Here is a 17,716-nt window from a genome sequence, read left to right as displayed (position 1 = left end):
ATTCTTTTAGTAAAATTGACACTTATCAACTCTCCCAACTTCAAATTTTGTTTATCTTCAAACAAAAGTCAAACTTAAAATAACATGAAAGTTGCACTATATTTTATTTCTTTTTTCTAAAATAGTTGCGGTATTTTAGATAAATTGTTAGTTGTTCGTTCATTTCTAACTTCAAAGAAAAAAAAACGAAAATAGATACATGGGTAAAAAAACCTTTATTCCTTTTTCTTTCTGAGTATCAGTATATAGATACAGATGTAACTATCAATGGACTGCACATGGAGAAAATAGGTGCTGTAAAGGCAAAAATACAGAAGCAAAGTAATTGAAACGGACTGTAGTAGCCATAGTATTCAAAATTAATATATTTTCCACTAACAAAAATAAATGGGGAAAGGTGAACAGCACACATATATGTATACTGCTAAATCTGAATCTGTAACTGATTTGTTTAAAGTTCCTAATTCCTTGTAGCCCCGCCTATTGAAACTGAAACTTATCATTATTAAGGGCCTCACGTTGTACAACCAAATTTGGGGGTTTCCCTTCGGATCCAAGAGAAAATAGTGCAAAGAGAAACATCCCCTCTGTCAAGTGAATTTTTTGCTATTAAACGAATGGCGAGTTAGGAACTACATGGCACCGGAAACTCCAGCCATATTACAAATCTAACTTTTTAATAAGGCTAAGAAATTGATTTCTCAGTTCTTACCGCTTTCCACCAAGTGCTGTGCTTGTCTGGAAGTTTCTATAAGCGTACAAGAGAGTTCCACGCTTCAAATGGGTAATAATTGATCCAATGCAGCTCAAACAGAACTACATGGCCAAAAGCCAATAATAGATCCTTTAGCTAGCCCAAGAGCAGAAGGAATTATCTAATGTGATAGTCTTCGAGAATGACTTCTGGTACCTTTAGGCGTAGTGTGTGAATTCAAACCACTTAAATGGCCACTTGTGTTACCAACTGAATTGATGTCTAAACCCATAGGACGAACTGGATCTCCTCCTTCCAGCACTCTCAGGACCTACAATTACGATAAGAAGGAAAAAAAATCAATATATTAAAAATAGTGTTTCTCGATATGATCATTAAGCAACCAGCTTTTATTAAAGAATCCAAACAAATCATACCTTTGAAATTGGGGGTCTGGCATCAGGATCCACACGTAAACACAACGAAGCAGCTCGTGCCATGGCTTGCATTTGAAGGTTAAATTCCAACGACTCCTCAGAATCAAAGCATGGTTTGAGAGATCGAACGTTTTGTAAGATATGACTGGGCTCTAACATGCGTAGGGGGTGAAACCATTCAGATAGATACGAGTGTCCATTGAACTGTTCCAAGTCACTAATTCTTCTACTTGTAATTAATTCTAATAATACAATTCCAAATGCATATACATCTACTTTGTATGTAAGGTTCCCAGCGTCAAGATACTCCGGTGCTAGATACCTAGTTTATGTAAGGTAACCATTAGAATCAAAACTATGATGTTCCATATCTTGATACGAAGAATATATATATATATATATATATATATATATATGCATAAAGCAAGAAAAATACCCTGAAGTTCCTATAACACGACCTTCTGTATCTATATTCCATTCTGAGTGCCACCTAGCAAGCCCAAAATCAGCCACCTAAATGAATGGTAAATGATTAGATTCAGCATCAATTTTTCTTCTTATTCATCTGTGAAACATTATCTTTTACAATTGAGCGATTGCAAACAAAATATAAAAGTCAACTTTTGGCAACAAAATATGCGGAAGGGCCAGTAATTACCAGAGGTTCAAAGTCATGGGTTAAGAGGATATTTTTGGGTCGGAAGTCTCTGTGCACTATACAACCAACTCTACAATCTTCATGAAGGTAGCGTAAGCCTCGTGCAGCTCCAATCGCTATCTTTAAGCGTGAGTTCCAATCCAAAGGCATACTCTCGTCTCCTGTTAATTAAATAATGAGCTTTGTGAACTCTCCTTGGATTGTTTGATAGGAAATTCAAGTACAAATTAGAGTGAGAAAGAAAGAAAGAAAGAAAGGACCCTAAAGAAGTGTTTTAAATAAAGTTGGTAAATACCATGTAAGTAGAGGTCCAAGGAACCGTTGCATATGTACTCATAGACTAATATCCTCAAATTGCCCTCTATACAAAAACCTATCAACAGTACAACATTTCTGTGTTGAGCACAGCTCAAAACCCGAACTTCCCTGCAAAAATCAAGATCTGCTTGAGAGCCCCCAAACTTTAACTGTTTCACCGCAACAACCTGACCATCTTTGAGTATTCCCTTGTGGACCACACCAAATCCACCTTCAGCCAAAAAATTGACATCTGAGAACATATCAGTTGCTTCCTCCAGCTCTTTGTAAGAAAAACGTTTAGGAGGCTTTCCAAATACTGGTGCTTTATTCTGACACTGAGAGCATAAGGGAGGAGGTATAGAGGTAGTTCTGCCCAAAGGAATGGAATTATCTCTGAAGCCCGAGTCGGGGATATAACTTCTACTTTGGGCTTGGTTAAACTCAACTTCATTTGTCCTCATCTCTTGATCACAGTGTATAAAATTCTCGAGTAAAGTTTTCGAAGTTGGAGATTTAGTTCTTTGGATAACACTGTTGTTTTTAGCTTTCTGAAACTTCTCGTCTACAATGTGGTTTTGAGGAATCCATAATGTAGTCTTGCTATCACTAGCCACAGATGAAGTTGGACGTGTCCATGAAGGGGGAGACCGATCCCTTTCCAGATCAAAGTATAATGGTGGCGGGGTGTTAAAATCTTTTGGTTCATTCGATTTGTTTGTTCTCTTCTCTGGGCCCTGACCCTCGTACAGAGGGTTTTGTTCATAGACTAGGAAAAGAGAAGTCGTCGAGCCAGAACTTGACCCTGAATTTACTCCTATGTTTCTCGTGACAGAAGTACCTGCTTCTTCAGGGCTACTCACTGGGGTAGAATGCTTCAATTTTCTGCCTTTTAACTTTCCGATTTCTATACCTGGTGAAGAAGTAGCAGAGAAAAAAGGAGTTTGGAGTTCATCGGAACATCCCAAGTTAAGCCTGTGGATTTTTGCCTGTGACCCATTCATCACCACAATGCTACAGCTGAGTTCATCAATGCAATGCTTTACCTCTTGCTTTAATTTCCTGTTTCAACAATGTAAGGTATTCATTCATCAACAACTATTTCATTCGGCCACGCAACTCCGAAAAATTCTACTTATTTCTGATTGGAAGTTATGTGGTGCCGTTGTTCAATCAAATCCTAGCATGGCAGTGCCTCTTCAAATCTCAAATATAATGTCGCAACCTTTACAAATATCATCTATTTAATTAATATGTTCAATGGACCTAGCCAAGATTAGGTGGGGAAAGAATGCAATAGGTTGCTTTCTCTGTTTACTGGTAGGTAATAAGTACTTGTTTTAGATGGTGAGACAATAGTTGAGGCTATTCAACGCATATATCAATTGAATGATTAACCTCATGCAATTGGAAAAAACAAGGTTCCCAAGTATCGCTAATCAATTGTTGAGTAATACTCCTTAAGACACAAAGCAAATGTGCCGCAAAAGGAAATGCAGAAGAGGTCCCCCACCCACCAACGTGTCAAATGCGCAAAGTCAATTGACCTCACCCACAGGGTATGCATGGAAGAAATGAGAAAACATATTCGCAATCAACTGAATAAACTAGCTCAGAAAAAAGAAATACTTTTTCATGTTTAATTACTTGTCCAGAATGACCCAATGGGAACCGCTCCATCTAGCTTCAGCCGCCACAGCACCACTGGGAGTACCCATGACCACCTTAATCTTCACCCTGACCTGCATTTATAAAAACCAATAAAAGTCATTTCCAAAACAATTATACAATGCCATACTTTGATATATTGTAGCCGTTTTACGGAAAATGCACTCTTTAGACGAATTAATACAACTCCACTATAGGAATGACAATGTAAAGAATTTGGGTGAACTCGTATTCATATCTCACTTCATAAATAGATTTGAACTCCGACTCGTAATCATACATAGCCTCGCTTAAGTAATGATTTTAGTGCTCGCACACATTTCTAATGTGTATCTATATACTCTTGTATTTATTATATTACACTTTAATTAAATAAAATATTCTAATGTGTTTTTTCTTGAAAACCAGTGAGATCCATTCCTTCTTACATATTTAACGATCAACATCCATTTTTTATCCCATGTAAGGAATTAAAAAACCCAATTGTGGATATTTTTGTGAATATTCATTTGCAATTGCAGCTTGAGTTTCTTGAATTTAGTTCTTCTTTGCGATGCAAAATAGACTTTCAATCTTTTCAAAATTTAATGTGAAAACGTTGGTTGTGAATATTGGTTTTGACTTTGAATCAATTAGCCAAGCCATGGGTAACTCATCTGGTTGCTCATAATTCTGATAATTATCACCAACATCATCAATTTCTTCATGTTCAGAGCTGAGATACATTTTGGTGATTGTATCACCTATTATATATACACTTCAATACTTGATGAGCTTCAAACCACGAATTGTTGCAAGCTCTTGCTGCTACCAGATTAAGAAGTTTTCATCATCGAGCTTAATGGAGTTTGGGGTAGTGAATGTTTGTAGAGAGAATTGAGATCTTGAAATTCAATTCTAGAAGTCATAGTGAGCTTATAGATCTAAAAGTAAAGAAATTTGAGAGCAAAATATTTGATCACAATTTTTTTTCCATCTAATTGTGTTCATAGAGTTACATATATAGAGATTTTGTTTTTCTGTGAGCCAAATATATCTTTTAGTTGATAGTCAAAAATTAATTATTTTTATAGATAAATGAGTTGTTTTTTTCTATAATAAAGTCTTTTCCATATACTTAGTCAGAGAATCAAATATCAGTCTACTTAAAATAATCCAGTTATCAACCGATCGATCATGTTGGAGCTTACCGACATATCAGGAGTGTAGTCTCATTCAGTAATAAAGCTTATTTTTTATTTGTGTAAATTCAGTGATAAAACTAACTACAACTAACTATTTACTGTCAATAACGGTCAAATCTTTGCTTTTAACGCATATATAAATATAAAAAACTTTTCCCCTTTTTCTTTACCATACATAGACAAACATTGTTTAACTTATTTTTGTGTAGTTGGTTATGCCGAGCTTTATGCATGTGCAATTATTTAGAAATCATAGACTTTATTATAAAGACAAGACTTCAAAAGCATACATGAATCGAACAAACTACAGTCAAGCCGGTACAACTAGGAAGAGATCAGAAACTTCCTCAACTCTGACATGTTACTGAAAAGCAAAATTGAGGACACAACATTGTCTTTTTTGGTGAAGAAGAATAAAATATATAGAGAGTATAGACACATTTTAAATGATTGAAATAAAAAATGGACAAATTATTAGCAAAAATTATTGATATAGATTTGACACAAAATATATAATATATAAAATAATCAGCATAATAGTTTTTCATACTTTTATTTTGTGCTTGTTTGAGTTTAAATAGTAAACAAGAATATAGAGATGACTAAAATTAAATGAAAATACAAAAGTTTGACTGATTGTCTATGACAAAAAGCAAAATGAAAGAACTTTTTATTGTATTTAAATTTTCGTTTTATTTTAAAATAAAATCATTTTATAATATAAAAATGATTTTGTATGAAGGAAAATAAATTATTAAATATCAAAATTTTATTCATTTTTCTTCTTATATCTTAATAAATAGGAAAAAAAATTCAATACTTCCTCGGTTCCTCCATTTATTTATATATACCAACATATAAAGCTGCTTATTCATTTTAACTACTTAAGTTTCGGTGTTTCACTAGCGATTTCTTATAATTGGTTTCCATTTTTTTTTATCCTTAAAAGTGAATAGTTACGGGTAACTCTCTTTTTTTTATAATTTTTTTTAAGAGAGACACCACTTTTTTTCTGTTCAAAATATAGTCTTTTGATTCCACTAATATTCATAAAAAAAAATAATAGTTTTAACTACTCTATTTTTTTTCATTTATTAATTCTTGTCTGTTTCTATATTTTGCTTGCAATGCAAACATAATAACATTATGTGTTCGAAGTACACGTCTAGGTCCACCAACAGAAAAAGAATGAGACAAACGACAGCGCGAATACGGTCATGAAGTCATAAGCTTTTTTTTATAAAAAAAACGGAAAAATAAATTGATTAACAACTGATTGATCAAGTTATTAAAAACCGGGTAGAAAATGAAGTCGTTTTTGTCACACTAAACGTTAAGTATATCGTGGCAACCACTTGAAAGAGAAAGGTGGAGGAAACTACCAGTGACAGCGGGTACGGGTTTGCGGTTTATACGACTGCACAATTTGTCAATTTTAAGATTAACATTATAATTTCCTATAAATTTTAAATCTGATACTCCGAAATCATATACAGAAAATCCGAAAGTAGTAAATTATATATTATATAGTTTCATAATTTCAGTTGAGGTAAATTTCAAAGTTAATTACCTCAATTTGATTGTTCAACTGAAGCACCATCTGAGCACAAGACTCGGAGATATCGGAAATTTGCTCCGGCAACTTCCTCGCCGCTCCGTTCGTGCAGTCTCCGCCAAGTCTCGAAAAGTTCCAGAACCTTCTGCCTGCAACAATCCACATCCACGCATAATTATTTCAAATACTCTATGCCAATTGCCAATTGAATCAACATGAATCAGAACTACAATTTCATGAATACATATGGTGTTATATTTCAGTTAGAATCGAAATTTCACCTTGAAAATCTGTGTTGACTTTTAATCCAAATTATTATTACACGACGTGAAATTCCGATCCGAAAATGACATCAAAACATGTAACAGGTGCATATAAGTTTTTTATCCTAAGAATTGACGCTTCAATTTTCCGATTAAAATTGAATTTAATTGAGCGAAGTAAACGGCAATTATATAGGTACCGGTTTTGCGAGGACAGTAAACGGCGAGAAGCGTTATGCAGTCGCTGGAGTGAACGACATGAGTGAGAGCCCAGGCTAATGCGGTGTTGGAGATGACCTTCTCCGCCTTGACGGCCACCAGAACTTTGTTGGAGACGGTGGCGATAGCGGTGGCGCTGTGCCTGGCGCTTACGGAACCAACGCATTGGTCTCTTAGCATTGGAACGTGTTGAGTGTGAAAAAGTGTGTAAGATGGAAAGTGAGGAAGGTTTGGAGTTTGGATCGGGTGCGCGCGTTGTCTCGTCTGGTCCTCACGTATGCATTGCGGTGCGTAATGCGTGTCAGAGTGTGTGACCTTGATCGTTGCATTATTTTGCGGTCTTAACTTCAAGTCCCATGTCTCCCAACTGGCATTTAATAACCATGGTTAGTTAACCTAACCCGAGTTACGGACACTAAATAGTTGTTAGTTATTACTTGGTGAGTGGTGAGGCTGGTGTTGTCTCTGTCTCTGTGACGTAGCACATAGGAAATTCTAGGCGATCGCGTAAATATAAATGTGATATAAATCATATCCTGTGAAATTAATTAGTTTATTTGGAAAATAATAAGCATATCAAGGATTGGCGATTGTCTCTGTCTTCGTTTTTACTTTTTATTAATAGGAATAATCTTTGCATTCTAAAAAGTAAAATCTCAAAAGGTTGCACTAGTGTTCGATTGGATAACATTTTATACCTTGACAAAAGTTTTAATATTGAAATACTCTTCCTTTTTATTTTGTTTGATGATTTAATAATTTTTGTTTGTTTAAAATTTGATTATCTTTTTACAATGTTATGTAACATTAAATATTTTTTTATTATATCTTTCATTAATCTCTTTTATATATAAAAACGGTTTTTTATTTTGGTGTTCATGTTATTTTAACATTTTAACCTCTTAAAAAGTTGTATAACAATAATTAAAATAGGTCCGAAAAATCTTTTAATATATAATTTTTTTATTTGAATCTTTTGATAGCTGTTGACCACCTCTGCTAATATGTATATATTTAAAGAAAGACACGAAATGTGTTTTACTCATTAGTTATTATAATGTATTTTTTAATTAAAATATATTTTTCTTTTTTTAAATGTTTACTAGTATTTTAGATTATATAATACACAAACATGCTTATTATAACATCTTAAGTTTTTTTGTTACATTTATGAAATAAATAATAGTTTTTTTTTATTTTTTGTGTGTTAAAATATTATGTTAATATAAAGAAATAAACATATTATCTATATGAGGAATGTTATAATAAAATCAATATAATTTTTACTAAGTATTACATCACTCAATAAATTTATATTAAATGTGAATTTTGTAAATTCAACCATTAGATTGAAAGTTCATAACACTTTATATATTTATATCAAATTTTGTTAAAATTGAACAACAACTTGAAGGTAATCAAAACGTTCATATTTTAATATATGTTGAAATATATATTATGTCAATTTTGTTTTATAATAATATAGTATCAAATCATCTTAGATTAATATAAAATTTTGTATATATGATCTAAGAGTAAAGAACTTTCGATTTAACAGTTAAATTTACAAAATTCACATTTAATATAAAGTTATTGAACAGTGTAATACTTAGTAAAAGTTACACCGATGTTATTATAATCATCTTCTATATATATATATATAGAGGAGGGTTCAAATGACACCGGTATAACTTTTACTAAGTGTTACACCGCTCAATAAATTTATATTAAATGTGAATTTTGAAAATCCAACTGTTAGATTGAAAGTTCATATCTCCTAGATCATAAAGTTATTGAGCAGTGTAACACTTAGTAAAAATTACACCGGTGTCGTTTGAACCCTCTACACACACAAATATACATACATATATATATATATATATATATATATATATATATATATATATATATATATATATATATATATATATATATATATATTCACTATTCAGTTATATTTTCCCGTAAGAAATAATCACTATTTTTTATACTAGCATTATATTAAAAATCTTAATAAGAAAAATAAATATATAATGACAATATAGTTTTTAATCTTGAAATCTCTTAAATATAATTATTTAAATAGTAATACATTGATTAAGTGGATTATTAGTACTAATTTATTTTGGATAGTTAATATATATATATATATATATATATATAAAAGGAGGGACATACTTATTCTAAGAGTAAGTCTATTTAGATTTGTTCCACTTCATAATTTATATTCTATATTCAATTTTAACAATTCAACCGTTGGATTAAAAGTTCTTAATGCATAGATCAAGTTTGTAAATATTTACAAAATTTAAAAATTATTTGATACTCCGTTCAAACCAACATATAAAATATTTTTATAATTATCCGTCAATTTGAATTAATGATATGAGATCTCAAATAATTTTCAAATTTTTTAAAATTTTGTAAACTTGATCTATGCATTAAAAATTTTTAATTCAATAGTTTAATAGTTAAAATTTAATGCAGAACAAGAGTTATTAAGTAAAGTAAATATATATAGATATACTATTGAAATAAATGGATCTTCCTCTATACATATGTGTGTTTATGTGTGCACCCGTACTTGCACATAGTCAAATAGATTACGTGTATATATATATATATATATATATATGTATATAAGAAATGAATGAATCCAAATATATATGTATACAAGCATGTTTCATAAATGCATATATAATGTAGATTACGTTAGGTGGAAGAAAAAGCAAGATAAGATAAGAGAGGAGTATACAAAATGTGAAGCTCTATGAAATCAAGTACAAATGAATTGGAGTATAAGGTATATGACCGATACTAGTATAACATTCATTTTTTTAAAAGAAATAATAAATAAATTAGAATAATTAAAATGCATTATGGAAGAAATATTTTATTAATAAAATAAAAATGGAGAGATAAAAATGTGAAATAGAGGATTTGGATTGGATTTTGGACTCAACCTCTAGCAACTAATTAAAAAGAAGAAAAAAAAAAGGATTATTTTAAAATAATTAATACTCTCTTTATCTGACAATAATTACATTTTAAAATTTGTATACAAATTAAAAATAACAATAAACATATCACTTTTTAAGATAATTTTACTAAAATAGTTCAACCTCTTAATAAGTATATTATTTTTAATTGTGTTAATTGAATAATTTATTAAGGAACATATTAGAAAAAATAATAATTAGCACTGCATTGAAAAGTGACAACATTCATTTTTGAACATTTTACAAATGCTAAAATTATAATTATTGTAGGATGATTTTTTTTTTTACATCTTATAATTTTTAATAAATTTTAATTAATAATAAAAAAATTTAAAATGTAAAAAATTATATTACTAACATTCTTTTTAACGCAGAGTTGAGAATGAAATAGGGAGAAGAAGTAACAAATATGTATAAATTATTATACATTCACGATTTTGTAAACGTGAAGATACGAAGAGATGCAAGAAAGATGACACATTTCTTCAACCCTAAATAATATTTATTTTTTCTTTGTTCTCTTATTTTTATTCTCTTCACTTTTCTTCATTTCCTTTCCTTTTATTATTTTTTCTTAAACCAAACATACTCTTTGATGGGGTTGTTATTTTTATAAGGTTATTACACAAACATACTCTACAATGATGAGATATTGTCCGCTTTGGGCTTTAGTCCTCACGATTTTACTTTTGGTCATCACCTAAAAGCCTCTCAATCATTGAAGTATATTTGTATTATATAAGTTGTTATTTGTTGTATTATTTTATCGACGTGGGACTTGTTTGAATCCTAACACTCTTTGTGTCGCTAATATAAAACATTGGTACTTCGGTTTGACTTCTAATTAATGCAGCTAAGATGACAATATTTCGTGGAAACAATTTGGTTTAGGGTTTATATTAACAACTTAGCATATTACATGAATCAATTTTCATGTCTAATATGAGATGACCAGTTAATGCAATTTCAGTTTAAAATAAAAGTTATGGATGTACTTTTTTAAACAGCCATAATTCATATCCAACTAGCTTGTGTCAGATGAAGTTTTTAAATGGAGAACATGTTTCAACTTTCAAGCCAATAATAGATGCTTAGAAGGTAAACCACTCCCCACACCCAAACAGTTCATTAATAAAATAACATCCAGTTCCGGTAACAAAATACTAAAACTAAGTATATCTATATTAATATACAAAATATACTTATTTCTATAATCATTTTTGACCTTCACAATATTTTGACCATTATATTTTTAATTATTAAGGGGGTAAAAAATTTGTTTAGTGACTACCATGACCAACTCTCGCAACTTCAGTGCCAATTTTAATAAAACATTTCAACTACTGCCTGATAAATTTAAAGAGAACATAGACCAAGAAATTGATATGTAGTTTTTGTTTGATTGACAACATTTCATTTTTAAGAAAAAACGAAAGTCGTGACTGATGATTATTTTATTTTCTTTAATTAGCTAACAAGACAAATGATGAGTAGTTAGTAAAGCCACATCGCCAAATTATTGGATTAAATATCTCATTTGCCGCCTCGGATCTTTCGATGAAAACAAAATCATATATGATGATGTATAAAAAATTAAAAATAAATAAATAAATAAAAAAGAATCATCCAGTAATGATAAAATAAAAAAAAATAAAAAAAAATCTTCATTCCAGCGAATGTATATCTAACGTACTAAAAAAGTTGGACCAATTAAGTTGTTTTCATTGCTACCTGAACCGGAAAATGGCTATTGAACTAATGTGATGACGTAAATTATTGCCTTGTTCATCTCTTACCGAATGTAATTAAAGATAAAATGAGTGAGAAATTGGTGAAAGAAGTTAGAAACAGAAGGAGTAAATATGCTAGGTTAAAAAGAAGATTACAAGAGGGAGGGAAAACCTTTTGAAAGAAAAAATACTTTAGAACCCTCCAAAGAACTAGTTAAGGATAAGGGTAAAGGGACAATCATCTCATACACTAGCATAAACACTAGTGATATTAAATGTTTCAAGTGTTTAGGGAGAGGTTACATTGTTTCTCAATGCCCCACAAAGAAAGTCATGATCTTAGGGGGACATGATACTTATAGTAGTCAAGAAGAGACTACTACCTCCTCAAGTGAGAGTAAGGAGGAAACAAGTGAACAAGAGGATAATTTGGAGTTGACTTATCTTTATGAAGGAGAGCTTCCATTGATTAGGAGACTCCTTAACAACCAATCTAGTAGTACCCTATCTCAACAAGAGAACATTTTTCATACTAGATGCAATGTTTCTAACAAAACATGTTCTCTCATTGTGGATAGTGGCTCATGGTGCAACTATTGTAGCACTAGGCTGGTTGAAAAGTTGAGTTTAATTACTATGTCTCATCCTAAATCTTGTCAAATTACATTGGCTTAATGAGGATGGTGACATAGTAGTTGACCAACAAGTGAAAGTCAAGTTTTTCATTGGGAAGCATGAAGACCAATTTTTATGTGATATAGTACCAATGGAAGCTTGTCATATTTTTTTAGGAAGACTTTGGCAATTTGAAAAGAAAACTATGCACAATGGTCTTACTAATGAAATCACCTTCACACATGAGGAAAATAAATTTGTGCTTCATTCTTTCTCACCTCAACAAGTGGCTAAGGATCAAGTACAAATGAAACTCAAAAGAAAAGAAGAAAAAGAAAAAAGAAAGTTATTTAGCTTAGGGAAAAGTAAGGAGGAAGATGTATCCTCTAAAGGACTAGTGAATAAAGAGAATTGTTTTATCACTAAAAAACTTTTGAAAAATATTCTCTTCATTCATAAAGACCTTAACTCTTACCCTTATGTTTCCATTAGTCATGAAGTAGAGATTCAAAAACAAGCTCTTTTTAAAGAAAAAGAATCTCAACTTCAAGATTTAGTGAAGAAGAAGTGGACTTCACTTAGTCCCACTTCTTGTGCTACTACCTTGGTGGTGCCCAAGGTAGATAACCTTCTTTTCTTTAGGACCCTTTCTACCTTAGATGTTCTAATAAAGCCCTCAATTCTTGGAATAGATACAACTTATAATGTCATATATTCTATGTTAGATCTTAAGGGGGTTAAGTCAGACAAAGTAATTCCCAGAAAGGTTTTAAGTGTGACAAATATAATGCACGTGGTTATATCTAACAAGTGTGTTAGTATTTCAGAAGAACATAAGTACAGGTAAAATGAAGAACAAGCATATGCATCAGATGATACAGGACGACAGACGAAAGATTGACACAAGCATCCAACAAGGCCAAATCAAGAACAAGGCAAAATTGTGTCAAGCACAATCTAAAACGCAACATAAAGACACAAACGAAGACAAAAGGAAAAGTCAATGCGTTAATGACAAATGCTCAGACAAAGGTCAAGGCTTGAGCTACATATAGACTACCAGACACAGACGAAAGTTGTCACGCAACCACCTGAGGAATAAAGTTTCAAAGGACAATTTGAATATCGTCCACACTCACAGGAGAACACATGAAGTCATCGTAGTTGTAAGAAGAAAAGAAGAAAGGAGAAAATCAAGCGCATAACTAAAAGCATGCATGTGTTAGAAAAAATACATTACTTTTTCAAACAAAGACAAAATTCCACAACTATGTAACTTGAAAAAAAAAGGGTTTCTAGGTCTCTGCAGAATTTAGAAACTACTGCTACCAAGACAAGAAATACTTCACGCAAGGTCTATCATAGGAAGCAACATTTAATGCATTTGAGCATTAAATGAGAAGATCAAACTAGTCGTGAACGACTATATCTGCTTCAACGGACACTAGCAATGGGCAGATTTTACAAGACTATATATATATCACTACCCCAAACCTTAAAAGGTTGGTTGTTTGGCCCGAAATGGTTCAAGCGAGAAAAAGAGTGATATCCAACCCATGATGCAACAAAACTAGAGATAGAGCATATAAAGTAAAATATACCATAGTGTATTCATCTCTGTAAACTAAGGAGTTCCAAACATGTGTATCTTACAAGCAAAACCTTCGTGAGTGTGCCATCTTATGTATTCTCTCCATGATAGTAAACCAAACACTCAATCTTTGTAAAGACTAAGGTTGCATACCTTAGTGAGTGTAGAAACCTATGTATCCTCTCTATAAGAGTAACCCATACACTCAAATCAAACCTGCCTAGTTAATATCGTAAAGCCTGAAAAGGCTAGGGAAAGAATACTTGTAATGCCCGAAGGGGCTTGTCAAAGAATACTCACTGCTAGCCTGAAGTGGCTGATAAGAATATACTAGCGCTGGTGAGTGAAGCTGGCGAGCCAGGAGTAGTCAAGAATACTTGGGGAACCAGAAGTTATTTAAGAATACTAGCGTTGATGAGTGAAGTCGACAGGCCAGGAGTAGTTGAGAATACTTGGAGAACCATAAATGATTTAAGAATACTAGCGTTGATGAGTGAAGTCGACGGGCCAAGAGTGGTCGAGAATACTTGGAGAACCAGAAGTGGTTTAAGAATATTAGAGCTGGTGAGTGAAGTTAGTCAACCAGAGTGGTTGAGAATACTCTTGACCAGGAGTGACCGTGACCAGGATGGTCTAGAATACTCAGGACCTGGAAAGGTCGAGAATACTTGGACTAGGAGTGGTTTTAACCTGGGTGGTCCATAATACTCACTGCGAGCCTGAAGAGACTGATTAAAGAATACTTGTACTTAACTATTTATCTAGTGGGACCTTTCATTTGAAGGAAACTGGACGTAGCTCAGTTTGAGCAAACCAGTATAAAAATACTTGCACTATTTTATTAAGCTTTAGACGCACTTTCACGTAGTTGATGTAACCTACTGAAAACTTCGTCCATCATTTATCATTTGTTACAACTATCTTCAGACGAAAACCACACATGTTTAATTTATTATCATAAAGGACGACTTGTGGCTAAGAAACATTTTCTTTAAGCAGATGATGAAATTCCTAGACGAAGAATCATTCTATTAAACCAAACCTGGGTAGTTTTTGTCTAACAATTACTAACAACATTTTACAGGACAAAAGAAAGTTTTCTTGAGAAAAGTTTTTTAAAATACCTTTGTTCACACACACACATATTCAACCCCCTTCTATGTGTTTCATGTCTATCTTCAAAGGGAAGTTCACATCTACTTGAACTTAATTTGACTACTTCCCTACTAGATAAACTTAGATTATATGGGTTTTCACTATTTACTCATAACTATCTAGCAAATAATATACTCCAAAATTGTTTAGGAAATTTCTTAGTAGTATTTTCCCTATTTTCTAGGAAATGCCTAGGTTACTACATATGATACTTTAGGCAAGATGTTTTAGTTGTTAGGACTAATTCTTTAAGATGTTATAGTCTTAGTTTTAACACATTCTTAGATTTTAGTTACATACCTAAACTTTGTTTAGGAGAGGATCTTATCCATTACCTTAGAAGGTCTAGTGTAATTAATTTAAACTTCTTTGCTAGGTTCTCTAGAAGGATTCCTCTTAGGGTATACCTTTCACATTTGTTATTTGAAGATGTCACCTCTCATAATTGGTATTTTATAATTGTAGGTAATGATGTCTATCATGAAGATCCTCGAGATTTGAGGACAAATCATTTTCAAGAGGAAGGGGATGATGGAATCATGCCAAAGCCAAGAAGACCAAGAGATGATATATTGAAGGACCCAAGAGGAATGGGTTAATCTTGAAGACCTTTCATATGATTGTGTACATAGTAGTTACTCGTATAGGTTTATTTTGCCTTTGTATTTGTGAGGCACTTTCTTTCTTTCATTATAGGATATTCCTTTGAGTATTTAGGGTATGTTACTTGGAGACTTTTGCTCCATTTGACCTTGTATTAAAGGTCATTCATTTTCATATTTTCAGTAGTAGAAGTGGGGTGACAAATAGTAAGGTGTGTAGATACAACTAGTAATTGGACCAGAAGTGGGCTTAGGCCAAATTTTACATATTGATCTTGTTTTCCTCCATATTTTTCCAAGGAATTGATTTAGCTAGGTCTCACCACCATTTGGTGAACCTAACTAAACCAATTCCAAGATTTTGGAAATATGGGAAATCAAGTCAAGGTCGCCTAGCTTCTCTTCTTGGCCGAATTGGATAGCTTTTCCTACACACTTGGGAAGCTTATGCTACAAGCTTCTAACTTAGCTTGCTTCCCAAGCTTCTAAGTTAGAAACTTGTTCCACAAGCTTCCTAAACTAACTAGGCCAGTCAAACTTGGCTAACCATGATTCTCTTGAACCATAGTTAGTCTAGCTTGCACCACAAGTTTCCCTACTCTATATAAGTCTTTCTTTTGCATTTGTAATCACTTTTGACATTTATGAGATTAGAATTCAGAAAATTCTCTCTCTCTCAAGAGTCCAAAATCGTGGAGAACTTTCTCTCCTTAAGGACCTTCACAAAGGAATCTTTCCTTTGTGCCTTGGTTCATCAAACTTCTTCTTCTTCTTCAAGAAGAGTGCCCCACCATTGTTGCTTCCTTCAAGCTCTTGGAGCTTGAATCTCAATTTCGTGAAGATACTTCAACCTCAAGAGAAGATTGGACTAGAAGATGGAACTAGTTGAGGAACATCAATCTCTTCCACTAGGAATCTCCATCATTCCCTTACCTTTTCTTCAACCCCACCTATTTAGATAGGTAGTTTTAATTCTTTCAATTTTACATTACTCTTCCCCCCCTCCTCTTTCAGTTTTCTCACTATTATTTTCTCGCTCCCCACTTTTAGTTTTCACACACACACACAAAGAACGTATAACTAGTTTTCGACAACATTATAGGCGCGTGTGACTTTCTTGACCGTGTCAAAAGTGTCGAGTCAAATGTGCATTTTTCTTCAAGCACTTCTCTCATTCACACGTGTAGAAAACTCAACATCAAATAATTTTAGTGTTTCAAAAAATACTTTTTGGAATATTAAAACTAATGCATATTTTGAAATTGAGTTTTTAACATATTTATAAAAAGTACTTTCCGGAACACTAAATTTACTATTCCGAAAATAAATTTTTGGAATTATGTAAAATAACACACTTTTAAAAAATATTTTCCAAAATAGTAAAATTAATGTTCTAGAAAGTATTTTTCTGGAATTATATTGTTTTACATAATTCCAGAAAGTTATTTCTAGTACAATAAATTTAGTGTTTTGGAAAGTACTTTCTGAAATAATGTAAAATAACATACTTCCAGAAAGTACTTTTTGGAACATTAACTTTACTATTTCAGAAAGGACTTTCCAAAAGTGTGTTATTTTACAAACTTTCATAAAATACTTTCCGGAACACTAAATTTACTATTCCGAAAAGTACTTTCTGCAAGTATGTAAAATAAGCAATTATGGAAAGTTCTTTCTAGAATGTTAATTTCACTATCCTGCACAGTACTCCAAAATAGTGAAAATGTGTTGTGTGTCTAGTTCGGTAGAAACTGTCAAGGAAGTCGCATGTACCTACAATGCTGTCACGTACCAGTTCTACGGTATGAGTGCATGTGAAAAAGTGAAAAAGGTGAAGAAAGAAGAAAGTAATGTAAAAACAAGAGAATTAAAACTATCTACCGAAATATGTGAAAAGTTAAAAAAGACAGGAGGGTACATATGAAAATCGAAAGAGATAAAGAAGGTGATGTGTGAAAAAAAAATTTTTAAAAATTAGAGGTGTAAAATTAAAAAAATAAAAAAATTATGGATATTTAAGAATTTCTTTTTTTTTTTTAAATAAAGGAG

The 17,716-nt window shown here is 32.1% G+C and overlaps 1 protein-coding gene across 2 annotated transcripts; it reads right to left on the bottom strand.

Moving 5' to 3' along the window:
- Nucleotides 1–309: 309 nt before the first annotated feature.
- LOC109789535 (putative serine/threonine-protein kinase PBL28) lies at nucleotides 310–7,304 on the bottom strand. 2 transcript variants are annotated; one of them, XM_020348513.3, is made up of 8 exons: nucleotides 6,957–7,304; nucleotides 6,509–6,642; nucleotides 3,734–3,828; nucleotides 2,085–3,148; nucleotides 1,790–1,950; nucleotides 1,568–1,644; nucleotides 1,132–1,453; nucleotides 310–1,025 (listed from the first exon to the last, which is right to left on the bottom strand). In XM_020348513.3, the coding sequence occupies exons 1-8, from the start codon at nucleotides 7,153–7,155 to the stop codon at nucleotides 876–878; spliced, it is 2,202 nt and encodes a 733-aa protein (XP_020204102.1). In that variant the 5' UTR covers nucleotides 7,156–7,304; the 3' UTR covers nucleotides 310–875. The 2 variants fall into 2 exon arrangements, with proteins under 2 accessions (XP_020204102.1, XP_020204103.1); XM_020348514.3 differs by lacking the exon at nucleotides 6,957–7,304 and having other exon boundaries at nucleotides 3,716–3,828; nucleotides 6,509–6,563.
- Nucleotides 7,305–17,716: the final 10,412 nt, after the last annotated feature.

Source organism: Cajanus cajan, chromosome 9 (assembly GCF_000230855.2).
Source record: "Cajanus cajan strain Asha chromosome 9, NIPB_CcT2T_4, whole genome shotgun sequence".
Lineage (NCBI taxonomy): Eukaryota > Viridiplantae > Streptophyta > Magnoliopsida > Fabales > Fabaceae > Cajanus > Cajanus cajan.
The sequence above is the reverse complement of the archived record's forward strand: the minus strand, read 5'-3'. Positions and strand labels throughout refer to the sequence as shown.